General features: G+C 42.9%; 1 protein-coding gene across 1 annotated transcript in view; it reads right to left on the bottom strand.

Annotated features, from left to right (window-relative positions):
* The window catches only part of PDE10A (phosphodiesterase 10A), a 337153-nt gene that overhangs the window by 16564 nt on the left and 301822 nt on the right, over nucleotides 1–18767 (bottom strand). Inside the window, exons 24-28 of the mRNA XM_084623497.1 lie at nucleotides 11638–11697; nucleotides 9109–9233; nucleotides 7235–7293; nucleotides 4168–4364; nucleotides 1191–1244 (exon numbers count right to left, since the gene is read on the bottom strand). Of these exons, the coding sequence (XP_084479623.1) occupies nucleotides 1191–1244; nucleotides 4168–4364; nucleotides 7235–7293; nucleotides 9109–9233; nucleotides 11638–11697 (495 nt within the window). The remainder of the gene's footprint in view (nucleotides 1–1190; nucleotides 1245–4167; nucleotides 4365–7234; nucleotides 7294–9108; nucleotides 9234–11637; nucleotides 11698–18767) is intronic.

The following is an 18767-nucleotide window of genomic DNA, read 5'->3' on the forward strand; positions in this document are numbered from 1 at the left end:
TCCTAGGTGTGGGGGCCACAGGGCTCCCTGCACTGCCCCCGCCTCGAGCACTGGCTCTGCACTCCCATTGGCCAGGAACCGGGACCAATGGGAGCTGGGGGGGCAGTGCCTGTGGGCGAGAGCAGCACACGGAGCCTCCTGGCCCCCCTGCCTAGGAACCAGATCTGCTGGCTGCTTCCCGGGCACAGCATGGAGCCAGGACAGGCAGGGACGCTGCCTTAGACCCGCTGCGCCACTAACTGGGAGCCGCCCGAAGTAAGCCTGCGCCCCAACCCTGAGCCCCCTCCAGCACCTGAAACCCGTCATCCCGGCCCCACCCTAGAGCCTGCACCCCGAACTCAGAGTCCATAACCCCTCCTGCACCCCAACCCCCTGCCTCAACCCGCAGCCCCCTCCCACATTCCAAATCCCTCACCCCCACCAAACCCAGAGCCCCCTCCTGCACCCTAACCCCCTCATCCCCAGCCCCATCCCAGAGCCTGCACCCCCATCCAGAGTCCTCACCCCCTCCTAAACCCCAACTCCCTGCCCCATCCCGGAGCCCCCTCCTGCACCTTGAACCCCTCATTTCTGGCCCTACTCCAGAGTCTGCACCCCCAGTTAGAGCCCTCCCTCTTTCCCACGCCCCAGCCCAGTGAAAGTGAGTGAGGGTAGGGAAGAGCGAGCCACTGAGGGAAGGGGAATGTAGTGAGCGGGAGGGGTGGGGCCTTGGGGAAGGGGCAGGGCTAGGGTGTTTGGTTTTGTGCGATTAGAAAGTTGGCAACCATACTCTTTTGTGAGTTATGCATTTTGTGGGTATGTTAAATCCACCTAGCATAGGAACCCGTCCTTCATGCTAGTTCCCTAATTATACTAGCCGCTTTAGCATCATTGATTGAGTTATGAATTATGAAGCTTTGACAAGTTCTTGTAAAAAATAATGCAAATGGTGATCAGGAGAAATTTGCTTCTGATCAAAGTACCCTAATAGCTCTCCTAAACGGTGAAAAATAGAGTAAAGGGACAACCAACACCTTTCTACTCTCTAGCAGGTGGTTCACCTTGTGCCTCACGCAGAGCCCACAATAGTAAATGGGAGTCTTTCCAATGACTTCAGTGGGCTCTGGATTAGACCTAGTGAAGGCAACTGGAGCAAACAGGTTTAATAATGGGGCTTTGGACCATATCACAGTTCTAAAGAAGAAACTTACTTTGATTTGTTTCTGAAGGAAGCTGTTGTCTGAGCTGAGTTTGACAGCTTCGGCCTGTAAAAGCAATAACACAGCTTTGCTAAACTGGAGCGCAACATTTCCAAAAACGCAAGTCATTGAACTGACCTATTTTTAAAATTTCATACATGTGCACAGTACAGGTTCCTGCCATCTTGGCATTATGACATCATAGTGTTAGGAGAACTACAAAGATGGGCTGGTTCAATTAGCTTGCTCTTCTTAAATGATAGCATACTTGCCCTTTATCTAAATATCCAGTGGGTGCAAGGTTTAGATTATAGCTTTATTATTATGAATAATAATTTGAAATCATATACACCTTATACATTCAGACCCAGATTAACTAACCACCCATTTGCTTGGGGAACTAATGTCTCAGACTTTGTAGAGCAGTGGTTCTCAACCAGGGGTACATGTACTCCTGGGAATATGCAGAGGTCTTCCAGGGGGGACATCAGCTCATCTCGACATTTGCCTAGTTTTACAACAGGCTACATAAAAAGCACTAACAAAGTCAGTACAAACTAAAATAGGGTAAAGACAATCACTTGTTTAGACTGCTCTATACTCTGTACACTGAAATGTAAGTACAATATTTTTATTCCAAAGTATTTATTTTATAATTATATGGTAAAAATTAGAAAGTCAGCAATTTTTTAGTCATAATGTGCTGTGACACCTGGAGTGGCTACACATGAAGCATCCAGCCGGTCTGCCTCAGGCAGCAGCTGCATCTCTCAGGCTGAGAACGCTGTGCAACAGTGCCCTCTGCTGGCTGCTCTTCCTCATTCCAGCTCAGGTAAAGTTAGTAAAAAAATTCATAGATTCATAGATATTTAGGTCAGAAGGGACCATTATGATCATCTAGTCTGACCTCCTGCACAACGCCAGCCACAGAATTTCACCCACCACTCCTACAAAAAAAAAAACCTCACACCTATATCTGTTTTATTGAAGTCCTCAAATTGTAGTTTAAATTAAACAAATAAAAATAACATGAACAGAAAGTTAAACCCATATAAGGAACTTCTGGTTACTCGTGTCCCCTTAATCGGTATCTCTGGAGCAGAGAAAGGATTTATTCCCTTAAGGTGCTTCACATTTCGCCCAGAAATTAATTGTTTATTTAGCTGTGAGGGGCATAACTCACACATTGTTGATCAGTTTGCAAAAGAAAATTTTCAGAAAATATCTTGGGCTTATACCCTTTCTTTGCCAGTACAAACATGGAAAACTGTGGTGGCTTATTGTTGTTATTCTCTGATCTAATACATTAACACTATATAAATTCATCTGAGTCCAGACTTTCTCTCCAAATGAATGTTTGTCATTTGTGGGTGACAGGTTTTTTTTTTTTTTTTAAGTGAACTAGTTTTCTGTCTTGTACGGTTTGATAAGAAGACAAGATTGAAAAAATTGGCAGACAAGACAAAGAATTGGAATGTATTCTGTCAGTTTAAAGGCACCCAAGTGAAACCCAGCAAACACCATGATGGTCTGTGCACTTGATCTGGAAAAGACAAGAAGTGTGGAGTGTGCATGAATTTTGGTCTGTGTGTTTGTTTTCATATTTTTTCCTGGATGCTACACAATTGCATGACTGCTCTGTTTTACTACCAGTACAACTAACTGAATGGATCTGATGTCCTGAAGGAAGGCTAAATTCAGCCTCAGAGGACAAAAGGCTTGGGGAAACATTTGAATGTTAGATGTGTATTTAAATCATGTCTACCCATCAATAACTGTGCCACATTTCACTTTCTGCATGAGCAGGGAATATTCAGCTTTTATTTAATTTCAGGAAATTATTTCACTGAACACACCTGGGATTCCTATCCACCTGATCAGGGACAGGGAAAGCATGGCTCTGTTGAGAGCTTGTGGTATTTCTAGTGGCATAATTTCCAAAGGAAAGAGAATGCTGTTTTTAATGTGTTTGGCACCAATCCTGCAGGCACTTACACACATTTGACTTGTCATACTGTCAGTGATCCCAAGACTTCAATGGGACCACTCACAGAGCTAAAGTTAGGCCCTTAAAGTCTCTGCGAGATCAGAGCCTTAGACTGTACACTCCAGAGCAGGGACTGTCTCTTATCCTCAGCACAGTGAGGCTCCAATCCTGACTGGGACCTCTGAATGCTACTGGAATACAAACAGATGATAATTTTTGTAACAAATATTATTAACATATATTTGTAGTTTTATTCCTCTGCTTGGTTTTATTAAATAAGGATTTTATTATATATTGACAGTATATTATAGGCCTTATATTTTCAGTCTGGAATCATCCAGGCCTTCCTTTCTGTGCCTGAAATGTGGTGCTCACAGCTAAGTTCATTTAGACATCCAAGAAATTGATTTGCAGGCACATTCATATATTTAGATGTCTACGGGTAGGATTTTTTAAAAGTGCTCAGTGCTGGTCCAGCCATGCTCCCTTTAAGCCAATGGGAGTTTACCATTGTCTTCAATAGGAGAAGAGTTAGGCCAACCAAGTGCTTTTGAAAATCCCACCTGTTATGACCTTACCAGTGCACACAGTTATTACCACACATCAAGTGCAGGAGCAAAAGGAGAGAACATCAGTTTAAAAAAAAAATCAGACCCTCCACCTGTATCACTTATATATTTTAACGTATGTACTTTACAATACATATGGCTCTAAAGCCTCAATCCTGCAATGTGGTGCATGCAGACAGACCCCTGTGTCTCCAGAGCTCCATTTACTTTAACGCGGGGGTCCACCCATATGCATCACATTGCAGGATCAAAGCCTAAACACCATGGTGGGTTGCGGCCATATAAGTACAAGGAGTAGAGATGTATGTTCTCAGAGGAGAAAATACAGGCAACTGAGTCACTGTCTGTCTCATTCTAAAGAGCCCATCACCAAAGTAGCTAGCTAGGCACCAATAAACTTGATAGGAACTGTTTAGAAATAATTATGTCATGCCTCTATGTCTTTAACCATCTTCTCTATAGTATTTGCCATCCCAGCATAAGTCATGGTTTCTCGAATCTCTTTCTCTAGCGCTTGCATTTCCTCCCACTTAGCGAGAACTTGGCACCTCATAGATTCAATCTGTTCAGCAAGGGTGAGAGGTTTCTCTTCAGGCAGTTTCATAGTATGGTCCCTGGAGGTCTCTGGAACTATAAAAAGGCAGGCATGGTTAATAAGATAGTGTTGCCAGAGAATTATTTGGCTATTCTGTGCTAAACCGTTGCAATCTCAGTTTGAGGACCCAGTGAAAATGGCAAAATGTCTACAGAGAGACCAGTGAGACATTAGATTGCATGCTCTTTTCTCAGAAATTGCCAGATGATGAATCAGCTTGCAGGCACGCATGGTACCTGGGAATTACATCTTGTCCGGCAGCACAGTGAGTATGATAGTGTCTGGTTCATTCCTAGTAGATAATAAAGTTGATTGAGTGTTTTAAAAAAAGAATGAAAAATCTGCCCAGTTAGTGAGTAAAGTATCTCTGCTAAGTATCTGCTAAAATATTTAGAAATAACCGTTCATAAATTATACAGTGTTTTGTTATGGTGATGCTCTAATGTTTTTTTCAAACCAAAGATCCTTCTCTATTCAGATGACCCTCCCCAACTGCACACTTGTTTGCCATCCCTTGCAGCTACCTATGTTTCTAACTTAGGCTATGTCTACACCACGCACCTTTTCGCGACAGAGCCGTGCCGCAACAGGTGCGCAGTGTAGCCGCTCTTTGTCGCAGGAGAGCTCACCCGCCGACAAAGCGCTGTTCACACCGGCGCTTTTCATCAGTAAAACTTTTGTCATTCGGGGGGAGATGTGTGTGGTTTTTTCACACCCCTGAACGACAAACCTTTACTGACAACAGTCCAGTGTACACAAAGCCTTCATTTCCTGTTCCATGCAGTGAGCATCATCTTCTTCCACACATCCCCCGCCAGGAAACAGGCAGCATCACATTTCTGCCTTTGTCCTTCCAGTGATCATACTTGGTATAATAAACAGCAGTCACTGCATACCCCCCGTCTATTGTAGGTAGGCCTCACAGCAGAGGTGAGTTTTAAGGAGGGATTTGCTAAAAACAATGCGGTAATTTGTAATGTTTGTAAAGGTTTTGAAGGCACAAACTGCTAAAGATTATCATTGTGGTTAAGGTTCTACGCTCAGGAGACCTGAATTCAGTTCTTGCTTATGCCACAGACTTCGTGTGTGACCTTTGCCAAATATCTTAATCTCTCTGCTTCAGTTCTCCATCTATAAAATGGGAATAATAGTAGTATTTCCTTTTCTGTCTTGTCTCGACTATAAGTGTACAGAACAAGGACTGTCTCTTACTATGTGTTTGTATAGTGACTAGCACATTTGGGCCTCAATCTCATATTGGATTTTTAAGCATAGTATTCAGCCCCTTCTAATTTTGTTCTTTGTAATTCCTTTTTATCTGAAGCTTTCCCCATACAGTTGTCTAATATATTGAAAATGTTAGGGAGGGGAGCTTGGAATGAATTGGACCAGCACTTCTGAGATGCAAGACTTTAAAAAAGGAAGCATTTTCACATAGTTCTTAAGTCTTCTAACTTGTTTCATGCACAGCCATCTCTAAGAAATGTCTTGGCCTAGAAACTTCAAATTCATTAGTTCTGTCAGAGATCTAGAGCCAATTATCATTTCTGAGAGGGACAGCTGTAAACCTTTGGAATTCAAAGCCTGTGCCAAGTTGTAGAATCAGACATAGCAAAGCAAATGCAACCCCAGCTAAGTCCACTAAAGTGCATGGAGTTACATCAGGGAGGAATTTGGGCCAGCACATTTCCTGAGTGATGGAAGAGCAGAAGTTGGTTTGATTATACGGCACTTTTCATATGCAACATGCGTTCATAATAATAAGTAAGATACTGATAGTAGCACCTAAAATAAGGCACTAATAACAGATCACATGCAGCCTTGGGTATGATGCTGTATTTAATTGACAGGGAGAGTATGGGCCAAAACAGAGTTACGTCCTCCATTTCAGAAGCTGCCATTTTGTATTTAACATATGTGTGGAGCAGCTATCAGAGACAGCCAGAAAGCATCTCACCTTAACAACTCATGTGGCTATTTATTTATTCTCTCTATTTACAGTGTAGAAGCTTACCATTTTATATGGTCACATGCTATGTAAAGAAGCCATGTTTTGCATCTGCCATAAGTACAGAAGTTTAACAAATGCATGAAATATAGATGTACTATGCAGTCTGACTTGGCATACTGTATTCTACCCTGATGACATTTTACAGAACTTCAGAAATGGCCCAGTTCATCAGAAAATGAAGTCTCTTTCCTTTTTGCCCTTTCATGAGCTTCCAGATTCACATACTCTTTTCTTTATTGAATCAGCTGAAAGACCCTGATCCAATGCTCATTGAAGGCAAATTCAAAACTGATCAAAGGAGAGAATTATTCATGCAGCACAGAATTAGACTGTGGAACTCATTGCCACAGGATGTTGTTGAGGCTGAGAATTTAGCAAGTGTCAAAGAGGGATCAAACATTTATATAAATAACAAGATTATCCAGAGTTATAGTCGCTGATGCTTAAAAGAGTTTATGAAAGGACTACGAAAGCTCATGCTGCACAACTTAACCTGCCCTCTGACTATTAGAGATCAGGACAAGACCTTCATGAAGTATCAGATTATCTCACGTCTGAGGCATCTCCTGCTGGCTATAAGATACTTAACTAGATGGACCACGGGTCTTATTTGGTGTGACACATGCCCCGTGTTCTTTAATAAATGCAAATTCTCCTGTTGATTTCAGTGGGATTTAGATCAGGCCAAGAATGAAAAGCAAGGAAAATGTTATGTTGCATTATCCCACAAGATGCTCAGCACCACTGAGATCTATTTCTTTGCTTTTCGTGAGAAGCTGTTTAGCTTTAGTGTGTTTTGATACCCTGAGTCACAATATATGCGCGTGCATGCGTGTGTGTATTTGTTTCTTGCAAAACATCAATTCTGTAAATCCACACTGTGTTGTTACTTACCAATTTTACTCTCAGGAGACTGGCTCACCCACAATTGAATTTCTAATTCATTTCTGAGTCTAGCGTGGAACAAAAGAGAACACTGTGTTAATGTGATCACTGCCATGTTTTGAGTATCACGCTGCAGATTAGACATGAGCCAAGGCAATTCAGGTAATCCTGCAGCTCTGATACATGTGAGGATTCCCACGGACATCCATAGGCCAAATTCTGAGCTCAGGTATACTTGTGTAAATGCAGAGTAATGGTTAATTCAGTGAACTGACTGGAGTTACTCTGGATTCGAGTGATGTAAATCAGAGAAGAATTTGGTCCATGATCCCTGCTCTGAGAAACTTGCAGACTCGAGGCATCATCATACTAAGCCCTTGTTTCCTGAAGGAAGTAATATTAAAATGGCAACAGAGAGAAAACAGCTTGTTTGCTAAATGGAACTACTGAAACAACTACACATCATTTAAACACAGGGTAGGGTACACACATAACCCAGAAACACATGTGGAGTGCTGTCCGTGTAATCCACTGCAGACCCATGTAATGATCAGCTGATCACATACTTGGCCCCCCTCACCTGCTCTCTGCTGATTAATCCATCTCCCCTGGACTTGTTTTAAAATTGCAAGCAGCTTCAAACAAATGCCATTTTAAAAAGATATCAACCAAGAAACATTTCCTTCTTCTGCCCCTCCTCCACCAACAATTACATGAGCCCAAGCAAAATTCAGACCTACACCAGTAACACCTTTGGTCTACTTAAAAATGTTACAGCTTTAAATTCAGATTACTAGTGGCAGAAATGAAGATACCATTGGGACAGGGAAATCCCATTTCTCTTGTAACACAGACTCCCCTCTAGACCTGGAAGATCTTGTGATAATGGACTTCTACCCTCTGAGCCCAACACAGTTGGATTCATGGTAAGAAAGGCAGCTGGATTTGCTACTAGAAGAATACAGAAAATAGTAAAAATGCATTTTTCTTAAAATCTAAACATTTGTATGATATGGTGCATATACAGAATGCATGAAGTTGTGAGATGTTATAAAGGTTTTACAACACACTCCAAAAACAACACACAAAACCATTCTCTGAAGTGTCCCTAGCCACTGTTTGCCAGAAGCTGGGAATGGGTGACAGGGGACAGATCACTTGATGATTACCTCTTCTGTTCATTCCCTCTGGAGCACCTGGAATTGGCCACTGTCAGGAGACAGGATACTAGGCTAGACGGACCATTGGTCTGAACCAGTATGACTGTTCTTATGAGCCATCCCAAACTGATATCAATAAAACCCTTCTCCCATACCAATCTGTCGCACAATCTGTCTCTGTAGACATCTACATGTTTAATTGTTTGGGCACTGTTTATTAGCAACATGTTTTTGCTACAGTTTCGTTTGGTGTAAACAAGGCTCTGTCACACTTCAATATCTTAATGATCATGGAATTATACAAAATAAACTTGGAAAGCGCAGTGTTAATGCTGTTATGTACACAATTTTGATCAAATAAAAATAACTACAAAATAAATTAAACAGACCTATTCAGTCATCTAATCTAGGTAGCTCATGCAAATGAGAATAAGGAAAAAAGATGAAAGGGAGCAAAAGTCAACTAGGTTAGATTGTGACTCGCTAGTTCTTGACTTTGATGGAAGGGGTGTTGGAGGCAGGAGCATGTGATTGAATTGTCTCCAATTCATGTAAATGGGTCACCAGCAAGATTTCAACAGTCCAGTATGGACTCAACAACTTGAGCGAGGAATAACTCCATTTCTTTTGCAGTAGTAATAGACTCTCATCCTCTATGAGTACTAGGCACTAGAATGGGATAACACATATGGTTTGTACGTGCCTTACACTTACGGCACTTACTCTTCATTTCTCTCCCAGACACTTTTGGCTTTTTTCACAAGGGTCTGTACTTCTCGCCTGAGCTCTTCTATTTCTCGCGTCTTCAGAGTTCTTTTCTCCATACCTTTTACCTGAGCCATCAGGGTCTGTGAGATTAAATAAACAGGAGTGAAATATGAGAACGTGCACATTTATAAGGGGCATATGGAAGAAATATGCAAGAACTTGTACAATTTTTCTCCATTGGGCCGATCACAATTTTTTTTTTTGAGGTGAAAAATCAATTCTGAGGGAAACTTCTGAATGAGGATAAGTGCTAATGCTAACACTTCCACTGATGAACCAGAAAAACTACCGCATGTTTTACAACCATCTCTATAAATGGACAATTCATTCTAATTCCACCGAGATATTGGAAAGGTAGAGTAAAGGTGGTTACCAACAGAAAGAAGACTGACAATGCTGTGTGTCTTCCCCAGCCAATTATCTCTCCATTCCTATCCATCTGAAGGCTTTGCTGCTTGTGGGATAATCACTTTCGTTGCTTCTCTCCTGTGTAATGGGCTAGTTATGCTAGAGAAAGCATACTTCCACTACTGTCAGCAGTTTCAGGTTCATCATTACTGTGATTTCAACAGATCATCATAGTAACACAGCAGCACCAGGGCCACAGCACAGAGTGCCATTAAGAAAGGGAGGTGGTACCTAGGGTGAAATCCTCACCCCATTGAAGTAAATGGTAAACTCCCATAGGGCCAGGATTTTCACCTTGAGCCTACAACAAAAGCCTGTACTTGTGGTTGGCAGGAGACCATTGACCGAAACAATTACTTTTATATTTCACAGTAAAAGCAAAACAAAAGTATAAAATGTCACACAGTATCCTTGTGTTACAAGCTTCCTGACAGCAATATATAACAACAGCAGAAAACACTATCAATCAGAGAAAATAAAACAATTACAAAAGAGAATAAGGTGTGTCAACACAGCGACAGGGAGCGTGCTTCCCAGTGCGGGTTGACAGATGTGCCCTAGTTCTCCTTGAGTGAGAGTCCTAAAAATAGCAGTGTGGCCACCACAGCATGTGTGGCGGTTCGGGCAAGCCCTCCTGAGAACAAACACACCAGATTACCTGACTCCCTGGGTCTGCAGGGTCAGCAAGGCCACACTGCCACTATGGCCACACAACTATGTTTAGTGGGCTAGCTCAAGTGGAGCTAGTATGGGTCTGTCTACCCACTCTGGAAAGCATGTTCCCAGCTACTATGGATCCCTACCCTTAGAGAGCCAGTTTCTGCTACCTGATTCAAAGCTACCCAGTCCCTGGCCCAAATGACTACATGCTGGTGGAGAATCAGGTGAATCACGGCACCCCCCCTCCCTGTCCTGCCTGTATTGCACCCCAGAACACTCCCAACGTTCCTTTTTCTTCCCATTATGCTAAGGGGGAGCGGGGGAAGGCAGCTGATGTAGAATGCACAGGAAGCTAACTTTACCAGCTTCATTCCAATGGTGAGTTCCTCTGCACAGGAGGAATTCTCCTCCTGCTTTAAGGGAACAATACACCACAAAATTGCCTTAGACAGGAGTTTCTGGCTTGAAATGTTTACACAGCTCTGTGTAATTTTCAGTACAAATACCAAAGTTTAAAATTCAGATTTTGTGCTCCGCACAAAATCACTGTGCAGAACATTTCTCGGAGGAACCCTCCCCACTCTCTTAGCTTTAAACATCTGGCTGTGTGAACATATATTTATGTAACATGTCTACACATAGCTGGACATTGCAGCTTGGCACTTATTCAGAATGCTTTCTTTTCCATTTGTGAGGGTGGTATTTTGTGACGCAGATATAAGTCCACTAGGAATTGGAGTGAAACCACTAGCTCACTCGACAGAGACCAACAAAACAGATGTCAGTGGTAGGGACTAAAAGTCACTATCATTCTGTGCTTGCTTCAACCAGTGACTCAGAGATAAATAATACTGAATTTAAATTACGAATCCCCGAGCCATTCGTTCTACTTAAATTCCCCCTTCTGACCACAGAAGAAAATGGAACATATCTTAATACAGAGTGAACAGTGTGCAGATGCAGTATTCATCAATGAAGTCAAAGCCCCCAACAATACATATAGACAGACGTCATGGTTGGGTGCTTCAACATATTCAATTCATGCTGCTTCTGCCAACTCTGTTTTTATGCCTGAGATCTGCAGCCTCCTTAGCCTTTTGCTGTTGGTGCTCCTGCAGAAGTCCTCATAAGCAATGAAATAACAGGCAGGCTTTAGATCTTTGTATCAAAGATAAGTGCACATCACTTTCAGCGGTCCCAAAAGTGTCTAAATCACAGGACAAAACAATCAAGGGCTGTTCAGTTTCATGTAGCTTGTGTGTGTGTGCGCTCATGTGTGCATGTATCCGTTTGCATGTGTCCAAAGGAAGTTTTAACTCATCCATGTGGCTCCACCCACTGATTTCTAAGCTTTGAATGCAAGTAACATTGACCTTGTGACCTCCTTCTGAGCTGCCATTGGCAAACGACTATTACCTTGTATTGTGTTGTAGGCAGAGAATCCAGAAGTATCACCATGTAGAGCTCATATTCATTCTAAACAAACAAAGAGGAACAAGGAACATTACAGAACAATTATCAACAATGTTCAGAGATTATACAAACTGGATTCACTTCAACACCAGCAACCACGTACTGTACGTGCTCTACAAGAACCTTTTCTGATAGGGCTAGGAATGAGTGTGGTCTTGATCTCACTGAAGTCATTTGAAAGAGTTGGATCATGTCATTTGTTAGTAAATATACCGATTCGTAGTGCATTCTTGCCACCCCCTGAAGCTTCCTTTAACATAGACTGTCTTTTTTCTCCAACCCGCCGCTCCTTCTCTTCTCACTGCCATTAATCCAAGATAGTACTCTGTTTCCTGCCTTTTGCCATTACCCATTGCCAACTATTGGAAGGCACTGGGGTGTGTTCACTTTCTTAACAAGTGTGAAATGTTGCCATTTCTCTCCCTCTCAAATATCAGACCGTGTGTCAACCTGGCACTGTCTAATGCCAATGGCATAACTCGACTATGTACAGAACAGAAAGAGTGAAACTCAATTTTCGTACAGAGTTTTTAGGTTCTGTTCCATATTAGAGTCACTCTCACAAGGGTACAGCCGGAGGGACAAATAGATTTGATGTCCAGAGAGTTTTAAATGTTAACTTTCAACATGACGACAGTTCAAAAACAGAGGGGGGATAACAAACACTGACTATTGCAGCTAGGTAATAATACAGGAATCAGCATTTTTCATATGTAGATCTCTGAGAGCTTTACATGGGGAAGTATTACCATCCTAATTTTACAGAGAGAGGGAAATTAAGACACTGAAAGGTTAACCCCGAATGACAAAAGTTTTGCCGATGAAAAGTGCCGGTGTGAACAGCGCTTTGTTGGCTGAGCACTCTCCTGCCAACAAAGCTACTGACAGGTTTCAGAGTAACAGCCATGTTAGTCTGTATTCGCAAAAAGAAAAGGAGTACTTGTGGCACCTTAGAGACTAACCAATTTATTTGAGCATAAGCTTTCGTGAGCTACAGCTCACTTCATCGGATGCATACTGTGGAAAGTGTAGAAGATCTTTTTATATACACACAAAGCATGAAAATATACCTCCTCCCACCCCACTCTCCTGCTGCTAATAGCTTATCTAAAGTGATCACTCTCCTTACAATGTGTATGATAATCAAGTTGGGCCATTTCCAGCACAAATCCAGGTTTTCTCACCCCTCTCCCCCCCACACACACACAAACCCACTCTCCTGCTGGTAATAGCTTATCTAAAGTGACCACTCTCCTTACAATGTGTATGATAATCAAGGTGGGCCATTTCCAGCACAAATCCAGGGTTTAACAAGAACGTCTGGGGGAGGAGGGGGTAGGAAAAAACAAGGGGAAATAGGTTACCTTGCATAATGACTTAGCCACTCCCAGTCTCTATTCAAGCCTAAGTTAATTGTATCCAATTTGCAAATGAATTCCAATTCAACAGTTTCTCGCTGGAGTCTGGATTTGAAGTTTTTTTGTTGTGATATCACAACTTTCATGTCTGTGATCACGTGACCAGAGAGATTGAAGTGTTCTCCGACTGGTTTATGAATGTTATAATTCTTGACATCTGATTTGTGACACTACAGTGCTAATAAATGATGGTCACATAAACACCACCCTATACCGGAAACCTACTGACCGCTATTCCTACCTACATGCCTCCAGCTTTCACCCTGACCACACCACACGATCCATCGTCTACAGCCAAGCTCTGCAATACAACCGCATTTGCTCCAACCCCTCAGACAGAGACAAACACCTACAAGAGCTCTATCAAGCATTCTTACAACAACAATACCCACCTGCGGAAGTGAAGAAACAGATTGATAAAGCCAGAAGAGTTCCCAGAAGTCACCTACTACAGGACAGGCCTAACAAAGAAAATAACAGAATGCCACTAGCCGTCACCTTCAGCCCCCAACTAAAACCCTCCAACGGATTATCAAGGATCTACAGCCTATTCTGAAGGATGACCCAACACTCTTACAAACCTTGGGAGACAGGCCAGTCCTTGCCTACAGACAGGCCCCCAACCTGAAGCAAATACTCACCAACAACCACATACCACACAACAGAACCACTAACCCAGGAACCTATCCTTGCAACAAAGCCCGTTGCCAACTGTGCCCACATATCTATTCAGGGGACACCATCACAGGGCCTAATAACATCAGCCACACTATCAGAGGCTCGTTCACCTGCATATCCACCAATGTGATATATGCCATCATGTGCCAGCAATGCCCCTCTGCCATGTACATTGGTCAAACTGGACAGTCTCTACGTAAAAGAATAAATGGACACAAATCAGATGTCAAGAATTATAACATTCAGAAACCAGTCGGAGAACACTTCAATCTCTCTGGTCACACGATCACAGACATGAAAGTTGTGATATTACAACAAAAAAACTTCAAATCCAGATTCCAGCGAGAAACTGTTGAATTGGAATTCATTTGCAAATTGGATACAATTAACTTAGGCTTGAATAGAGACTGGGAGTGGCTAAGTCATTATGCAAGGTAACCTATTTCCCCTTGTTTTTTCCTACCCCCCCCCCAGATGTTCTTGTTAAACCCTGGATTTGTGCTGGAAATGGCCCACCTTCATTATCATACACACTGTAAGGAGAGTGGTCACTTTAGATAAGCTATTACCAGCAGGAGAGTGGGGTGGGGGGAGGTATTTTTTCATGCTTTGTGTGTATATAAAAAGATCTTCTGCAGTTTCCACGGTGTGCATCCGATGAAGTGAGCTGTAGCTCACGAAAGCTTATGCTCAAATAAATTGGTTAGTCTCTAAGGTGCCACAAATACTCCTTTTCTTCTAACAAAGCTACTGCCGCTTATTGGGGGTGGAAGAGTTTTGTCGGCAAAGAGGGGCTACACTGTGCACCTTCTAGCGGCATGGCTGTAGCTGAACGGCCATGTCACTATAAGGTGTATAGTGTAGACAAAGCCTTAGAAACTGGAGAACAGCAGCCGAAATGAAGATGAAAGGCAAGTATTGAAAATATAAGAAAACATAGAGTCTGTGGCATTCATAAAGTCACAGTTAAAGACCTTGTGAAACTCCGGATTTAGTACCTTTTAATGGCATGTGCTCTATGCCTATTACGGTTGAAGATTTTGCCAAGTTATGTTAAGAGACCTAGTTAATTGCTATAAACCTTCAAGTGTAACCTTTGATTTATATATTTCCAATTCGCAGTTTAAAAATGAGGGATAAAAACCAAACTGAATTTTTTAAGGCTTGAGCCTGCAGGGTAGTTATAGATAATTGAATTTAGTGGAGATTTGTGAATAGCACATTAAGTGATAAAATTAAAAACTTTATTTAATATAAAATACTTAAGAAAACAGGCATTACAATATAACCATACACTGCATTTATACTTATATTTTAAGGTGGAATGAGGCATTTTTAAAGGTGATTAGTCCCTAAATGAAGAAAATGTGTATAATCCTTTTTCTATCAGTTCCTTGATGATGGATGGGCATACCTAAGCTAAAAGTAGCAGGCTACCCTTTTTATAATCAATTATAACACCCCTTAAATAATTAAAATTAAATTTACTTTTTACCATTCCTATATTTCCGCTACCATGATTAAATATATTTTTTACTTTTTCATTGGCTATTTAACATTAAATATTATTTTAATTAGCATTTGTGTAAATACCATACCACTAACTATTAATATAGAGAACATTTTCCAAAACATTAACCATTTATTTAAAACACTTGTAAAAACTGGTTAAGATCAAACCATGTTTACAATGACCGCCCTGCAGCTTAAGTGGGGAGGTAAGGTGACCATTTTAGCTGGGACAGTACCTTTTTTAAGCCCTGTCCTCACTGTCCTAACTTTTTTTTGGCAAAAGTGGGCTTTTGTCCCATTTGCTCTTGCCAACTTGATCAGTTGGCAAGAGCAAACGGGACTGTCAAGGTTCCTCCCCCACTCTGAACTCTAGGGTACAGATGTGGGGACCTGCATGAAAAACCTCCTAAGCTTATCTTTACCAGCTTAGGTCAAAACTTCCCCAAGGTACAAAATATTCCACCTGTTGTCCTTGAATTGGCCACTACCACCACCAAACTAATACTGGTTACTGGGGAAGAGCTGTTTGGATGCGTCTTTCCCCCCAAAATACTTCCCAAAACCTTGCACCCCACTTCCTGGACAAGGTTTGGTAAAAAGCCTCACCAATTTGCCTAGGTGACTACAGACCCAGACCCTTGGATCTTAAGAACCTGAACAATCCTCCCAACACTTGCACCCCCCCTTTCCTGGGAAATGTTGGATAAAAAGCCTCACCAATTTGCATAGGTGACCACAGACCCAAACCCTTGGATTTGAGAACAATGAAGTAAATTGTTTAATAAAAATAGAAGTAAATAGAAATAAAGAAATCCCCCCTGTAAAATCAGGATGGTAGATATCTTACAGGGTAATTAGATTCAAAAACATAGAGAACCCCTCTAGGCAAAACCTTAAGTTACAAAAAAGATACACAGACAGAAATAGTTATTCTATTCAGCACAATTCTTTTCTCAGCCATTTAAAGAAATCATAATCTAACGTATACCTAGCTAGATTACTTACTAAAAGTTCTAAGACTCCATTCCTGGTCTATCCCCTGCAGAAACCAGCATATAGACAGACACACAGACCCTTTGTTTCTCTCCCTCCTCCCAGCTTTTGAAAGTATCTTGTCTCCTCATTGGTCATTTTGGTCAGGTGCCAGCGAGGTTACCTTTAGCTTCTTAACCCTTTACAGGTGAGAGGAGCTTTCCCCTGGCCAGGAGGGATTTCAAAGGGGTTTACCCTTCCCTTTATATTTATGACAGGGACAAATGCCCACTTTTGTCAAAAAAGCGGTGTGCGGAGGAATGTGCGGGGTGGGGGAGCAGCAGTGGTAGCCCATGCAGGGGGAGGCAGGGCTCGGGTGAGAGACTCAGGCCAGCCCTGCGGGGGACGGGGTGGCTCAGACTAGCCCCACACGATGTCCCATTTTCCCTTTGGGAAATATGGTCACCCTTGCGGGGGAGGGTATTGTCTGGCTTGCCGGGGGAGGGGGAATAGAGTTTTACAGGCAGGAAATAAAAGAGGGGCTCAGAAGCTGCCGCAAAAGTGGGCGTGGGAAGGGTTTTGGAACTGTGTAATGTATACTGGCAGGGGCAAGAAGTGATGATACATTTCTGAAGGTCAATGACTTATCGGGGAGGCTGGGGTGAATCTGTTATTCAGGTGGTGAGCCTGAGGTCTGCCCCATGGAGGCTTTGAGGGCATACGACTGGAGAGGGATGGGCCTCTCTTTATGCATGGTGACGGGAGTCCCCTCACAACGTACCAGTTCGTTACAGTGTTGAGACAGGGACTGACAAGGCTGGCGCTGCCAGCCCAGGAATTTGATTCCCACTCGTTCAGGATTGGGGTGGCACCAGCAGCAGCACAGCTAGGTATGGGGGCAGAGGCAATCGAGGCAATCGGACATTGGCATTCAGAAGCCTACAGGATGTATGTGAGACCCCAGGGGGTGAGTCAGTGTTAATTTATTGTATTTTCATTCCAGAGGAATGGATGACCAGCCATGCAGATGGTGGTGTGGCTCTAAGGGCACAGTATTGGGGTTTTTTTGAGCGCATAGGTGAGCGGCCAAGTTGCCTGAGAATTCGCAGCTGTGAGGGCTTGTCAGCGGTCACCAGATATAATTGTGGTGCACCAGGGGGGAAAACAATTTGGGAATGTGTGAAGGGAACTTTTTCCAGGAGTAAAAATTGTGTGGTTAGACTTGCTTCAATGCAGAATCTGGCAGGGAGCTGTGAAGCCCCCCAAGGTGGACAAGGTAAGGAGGTATGGGAACAGGGAGTTGGCCAAATTCCTTGGAGCCATAGAAGGGTCGGTAATTTTGCATTCTGGCCTAGCATATGGGGAACCAGAGTTATTTCAGGAGGATGAGGTTTACCTGTCAGACTTGGGCACAGACACGTTTTTGGCTGATATAACAGGGGCATTAAGGAATGTCTGGGAACCTGACTGGATGGTAATTACTGGCACCTCCTTGTGGCGGATGTCCAGTGCAGGGGAGGGATACAGTGATCAGATAAATGGCTTGGTAAAGGTCTTAAAAAGGAGGTGGTTGTTAAAGCAGCAGAAGTGGGGGAGGGGATTCTGGGCTCCTATGACTGGCATGGCAGGAAGCCGACCCCTCTTTTTTATCGTCCACCTTCACCCTTGTTCAAGGGGTGGGGGAATGGTAAGGTCCCAGCAATGAGTTGGCTGGGGGATCTGGATGGAAAAAAGGGTGGGACGGGCGCTGGCAGAAGCTCCTGGGTAGATACTGAATGATCATGGAGGTTCCTGCACTGTACACTTTTATCTGCCAGGTAGTCCCAGACATCCAATAATAAAGTTTCAGCCTGATTAAAACCATATCAAGTGTCTCCTGTCCTTCTTTCGGTATAGCCAGATAACATGACCTGGGGTTATGCCCTAACTTGTTTCCAGCTTGCTTCTGAATTGTTGTACTTAACTTTCCTTATATTTCACCAGGCCTCACTTGGCTATTGTCAAACCTTGTTGAGCATACTTACATTTCAACATATTTTTATATCAATATAAGCAAACATTATCTTTATAGGCTACGCAAGACCCCACACCTCCCACTGTGTGCATGTTCACAGCCCAGGAACTGCTGCCATCTCCTTCGTGGATCTGTGGAAGACCCTCTCGCTATTAGCACAGCGATACCTGGAGATGGTAGGGAAGCAGAGAAAGCTTTTTGTCACCTCAGATTGCTGGGCAGGCAGACTGACTTTTTCTCCAGTTGCTCTCTCTCTCAGCACTTCTCTGCTCTTGTATGTTTAGCAAAATAGAGCAAAGGAGCCAGGAGAGAGCACAAACTAAGAAAGAATCATCCAACCTTCGTGGGGGCATAACAATTACATACAAATTAGGAGATTCTTTGAGCATATCAGGAGCACAGGAAGGCTTCACAGGTGTGTCTGATTTTAATGTGTGGCCAAGAGATCAGGGAGGAATAAAAGGAAAGTAAAAATGTCA

The sequence above is a fragment of the Lepidochelys olivacea genome (genome assembly GCF_965140295.1).
Source record: "Lepidochelys olivacea isolate rLepOli2 genome assembly, chromosome: 3".
Taxonomy (NCBI): domain Eukaryota; kingdom Metazoa; phylum Chordata; order Testudines; family Cheloniidae; genus Lepidochelys; species Lepidochelys olivacea.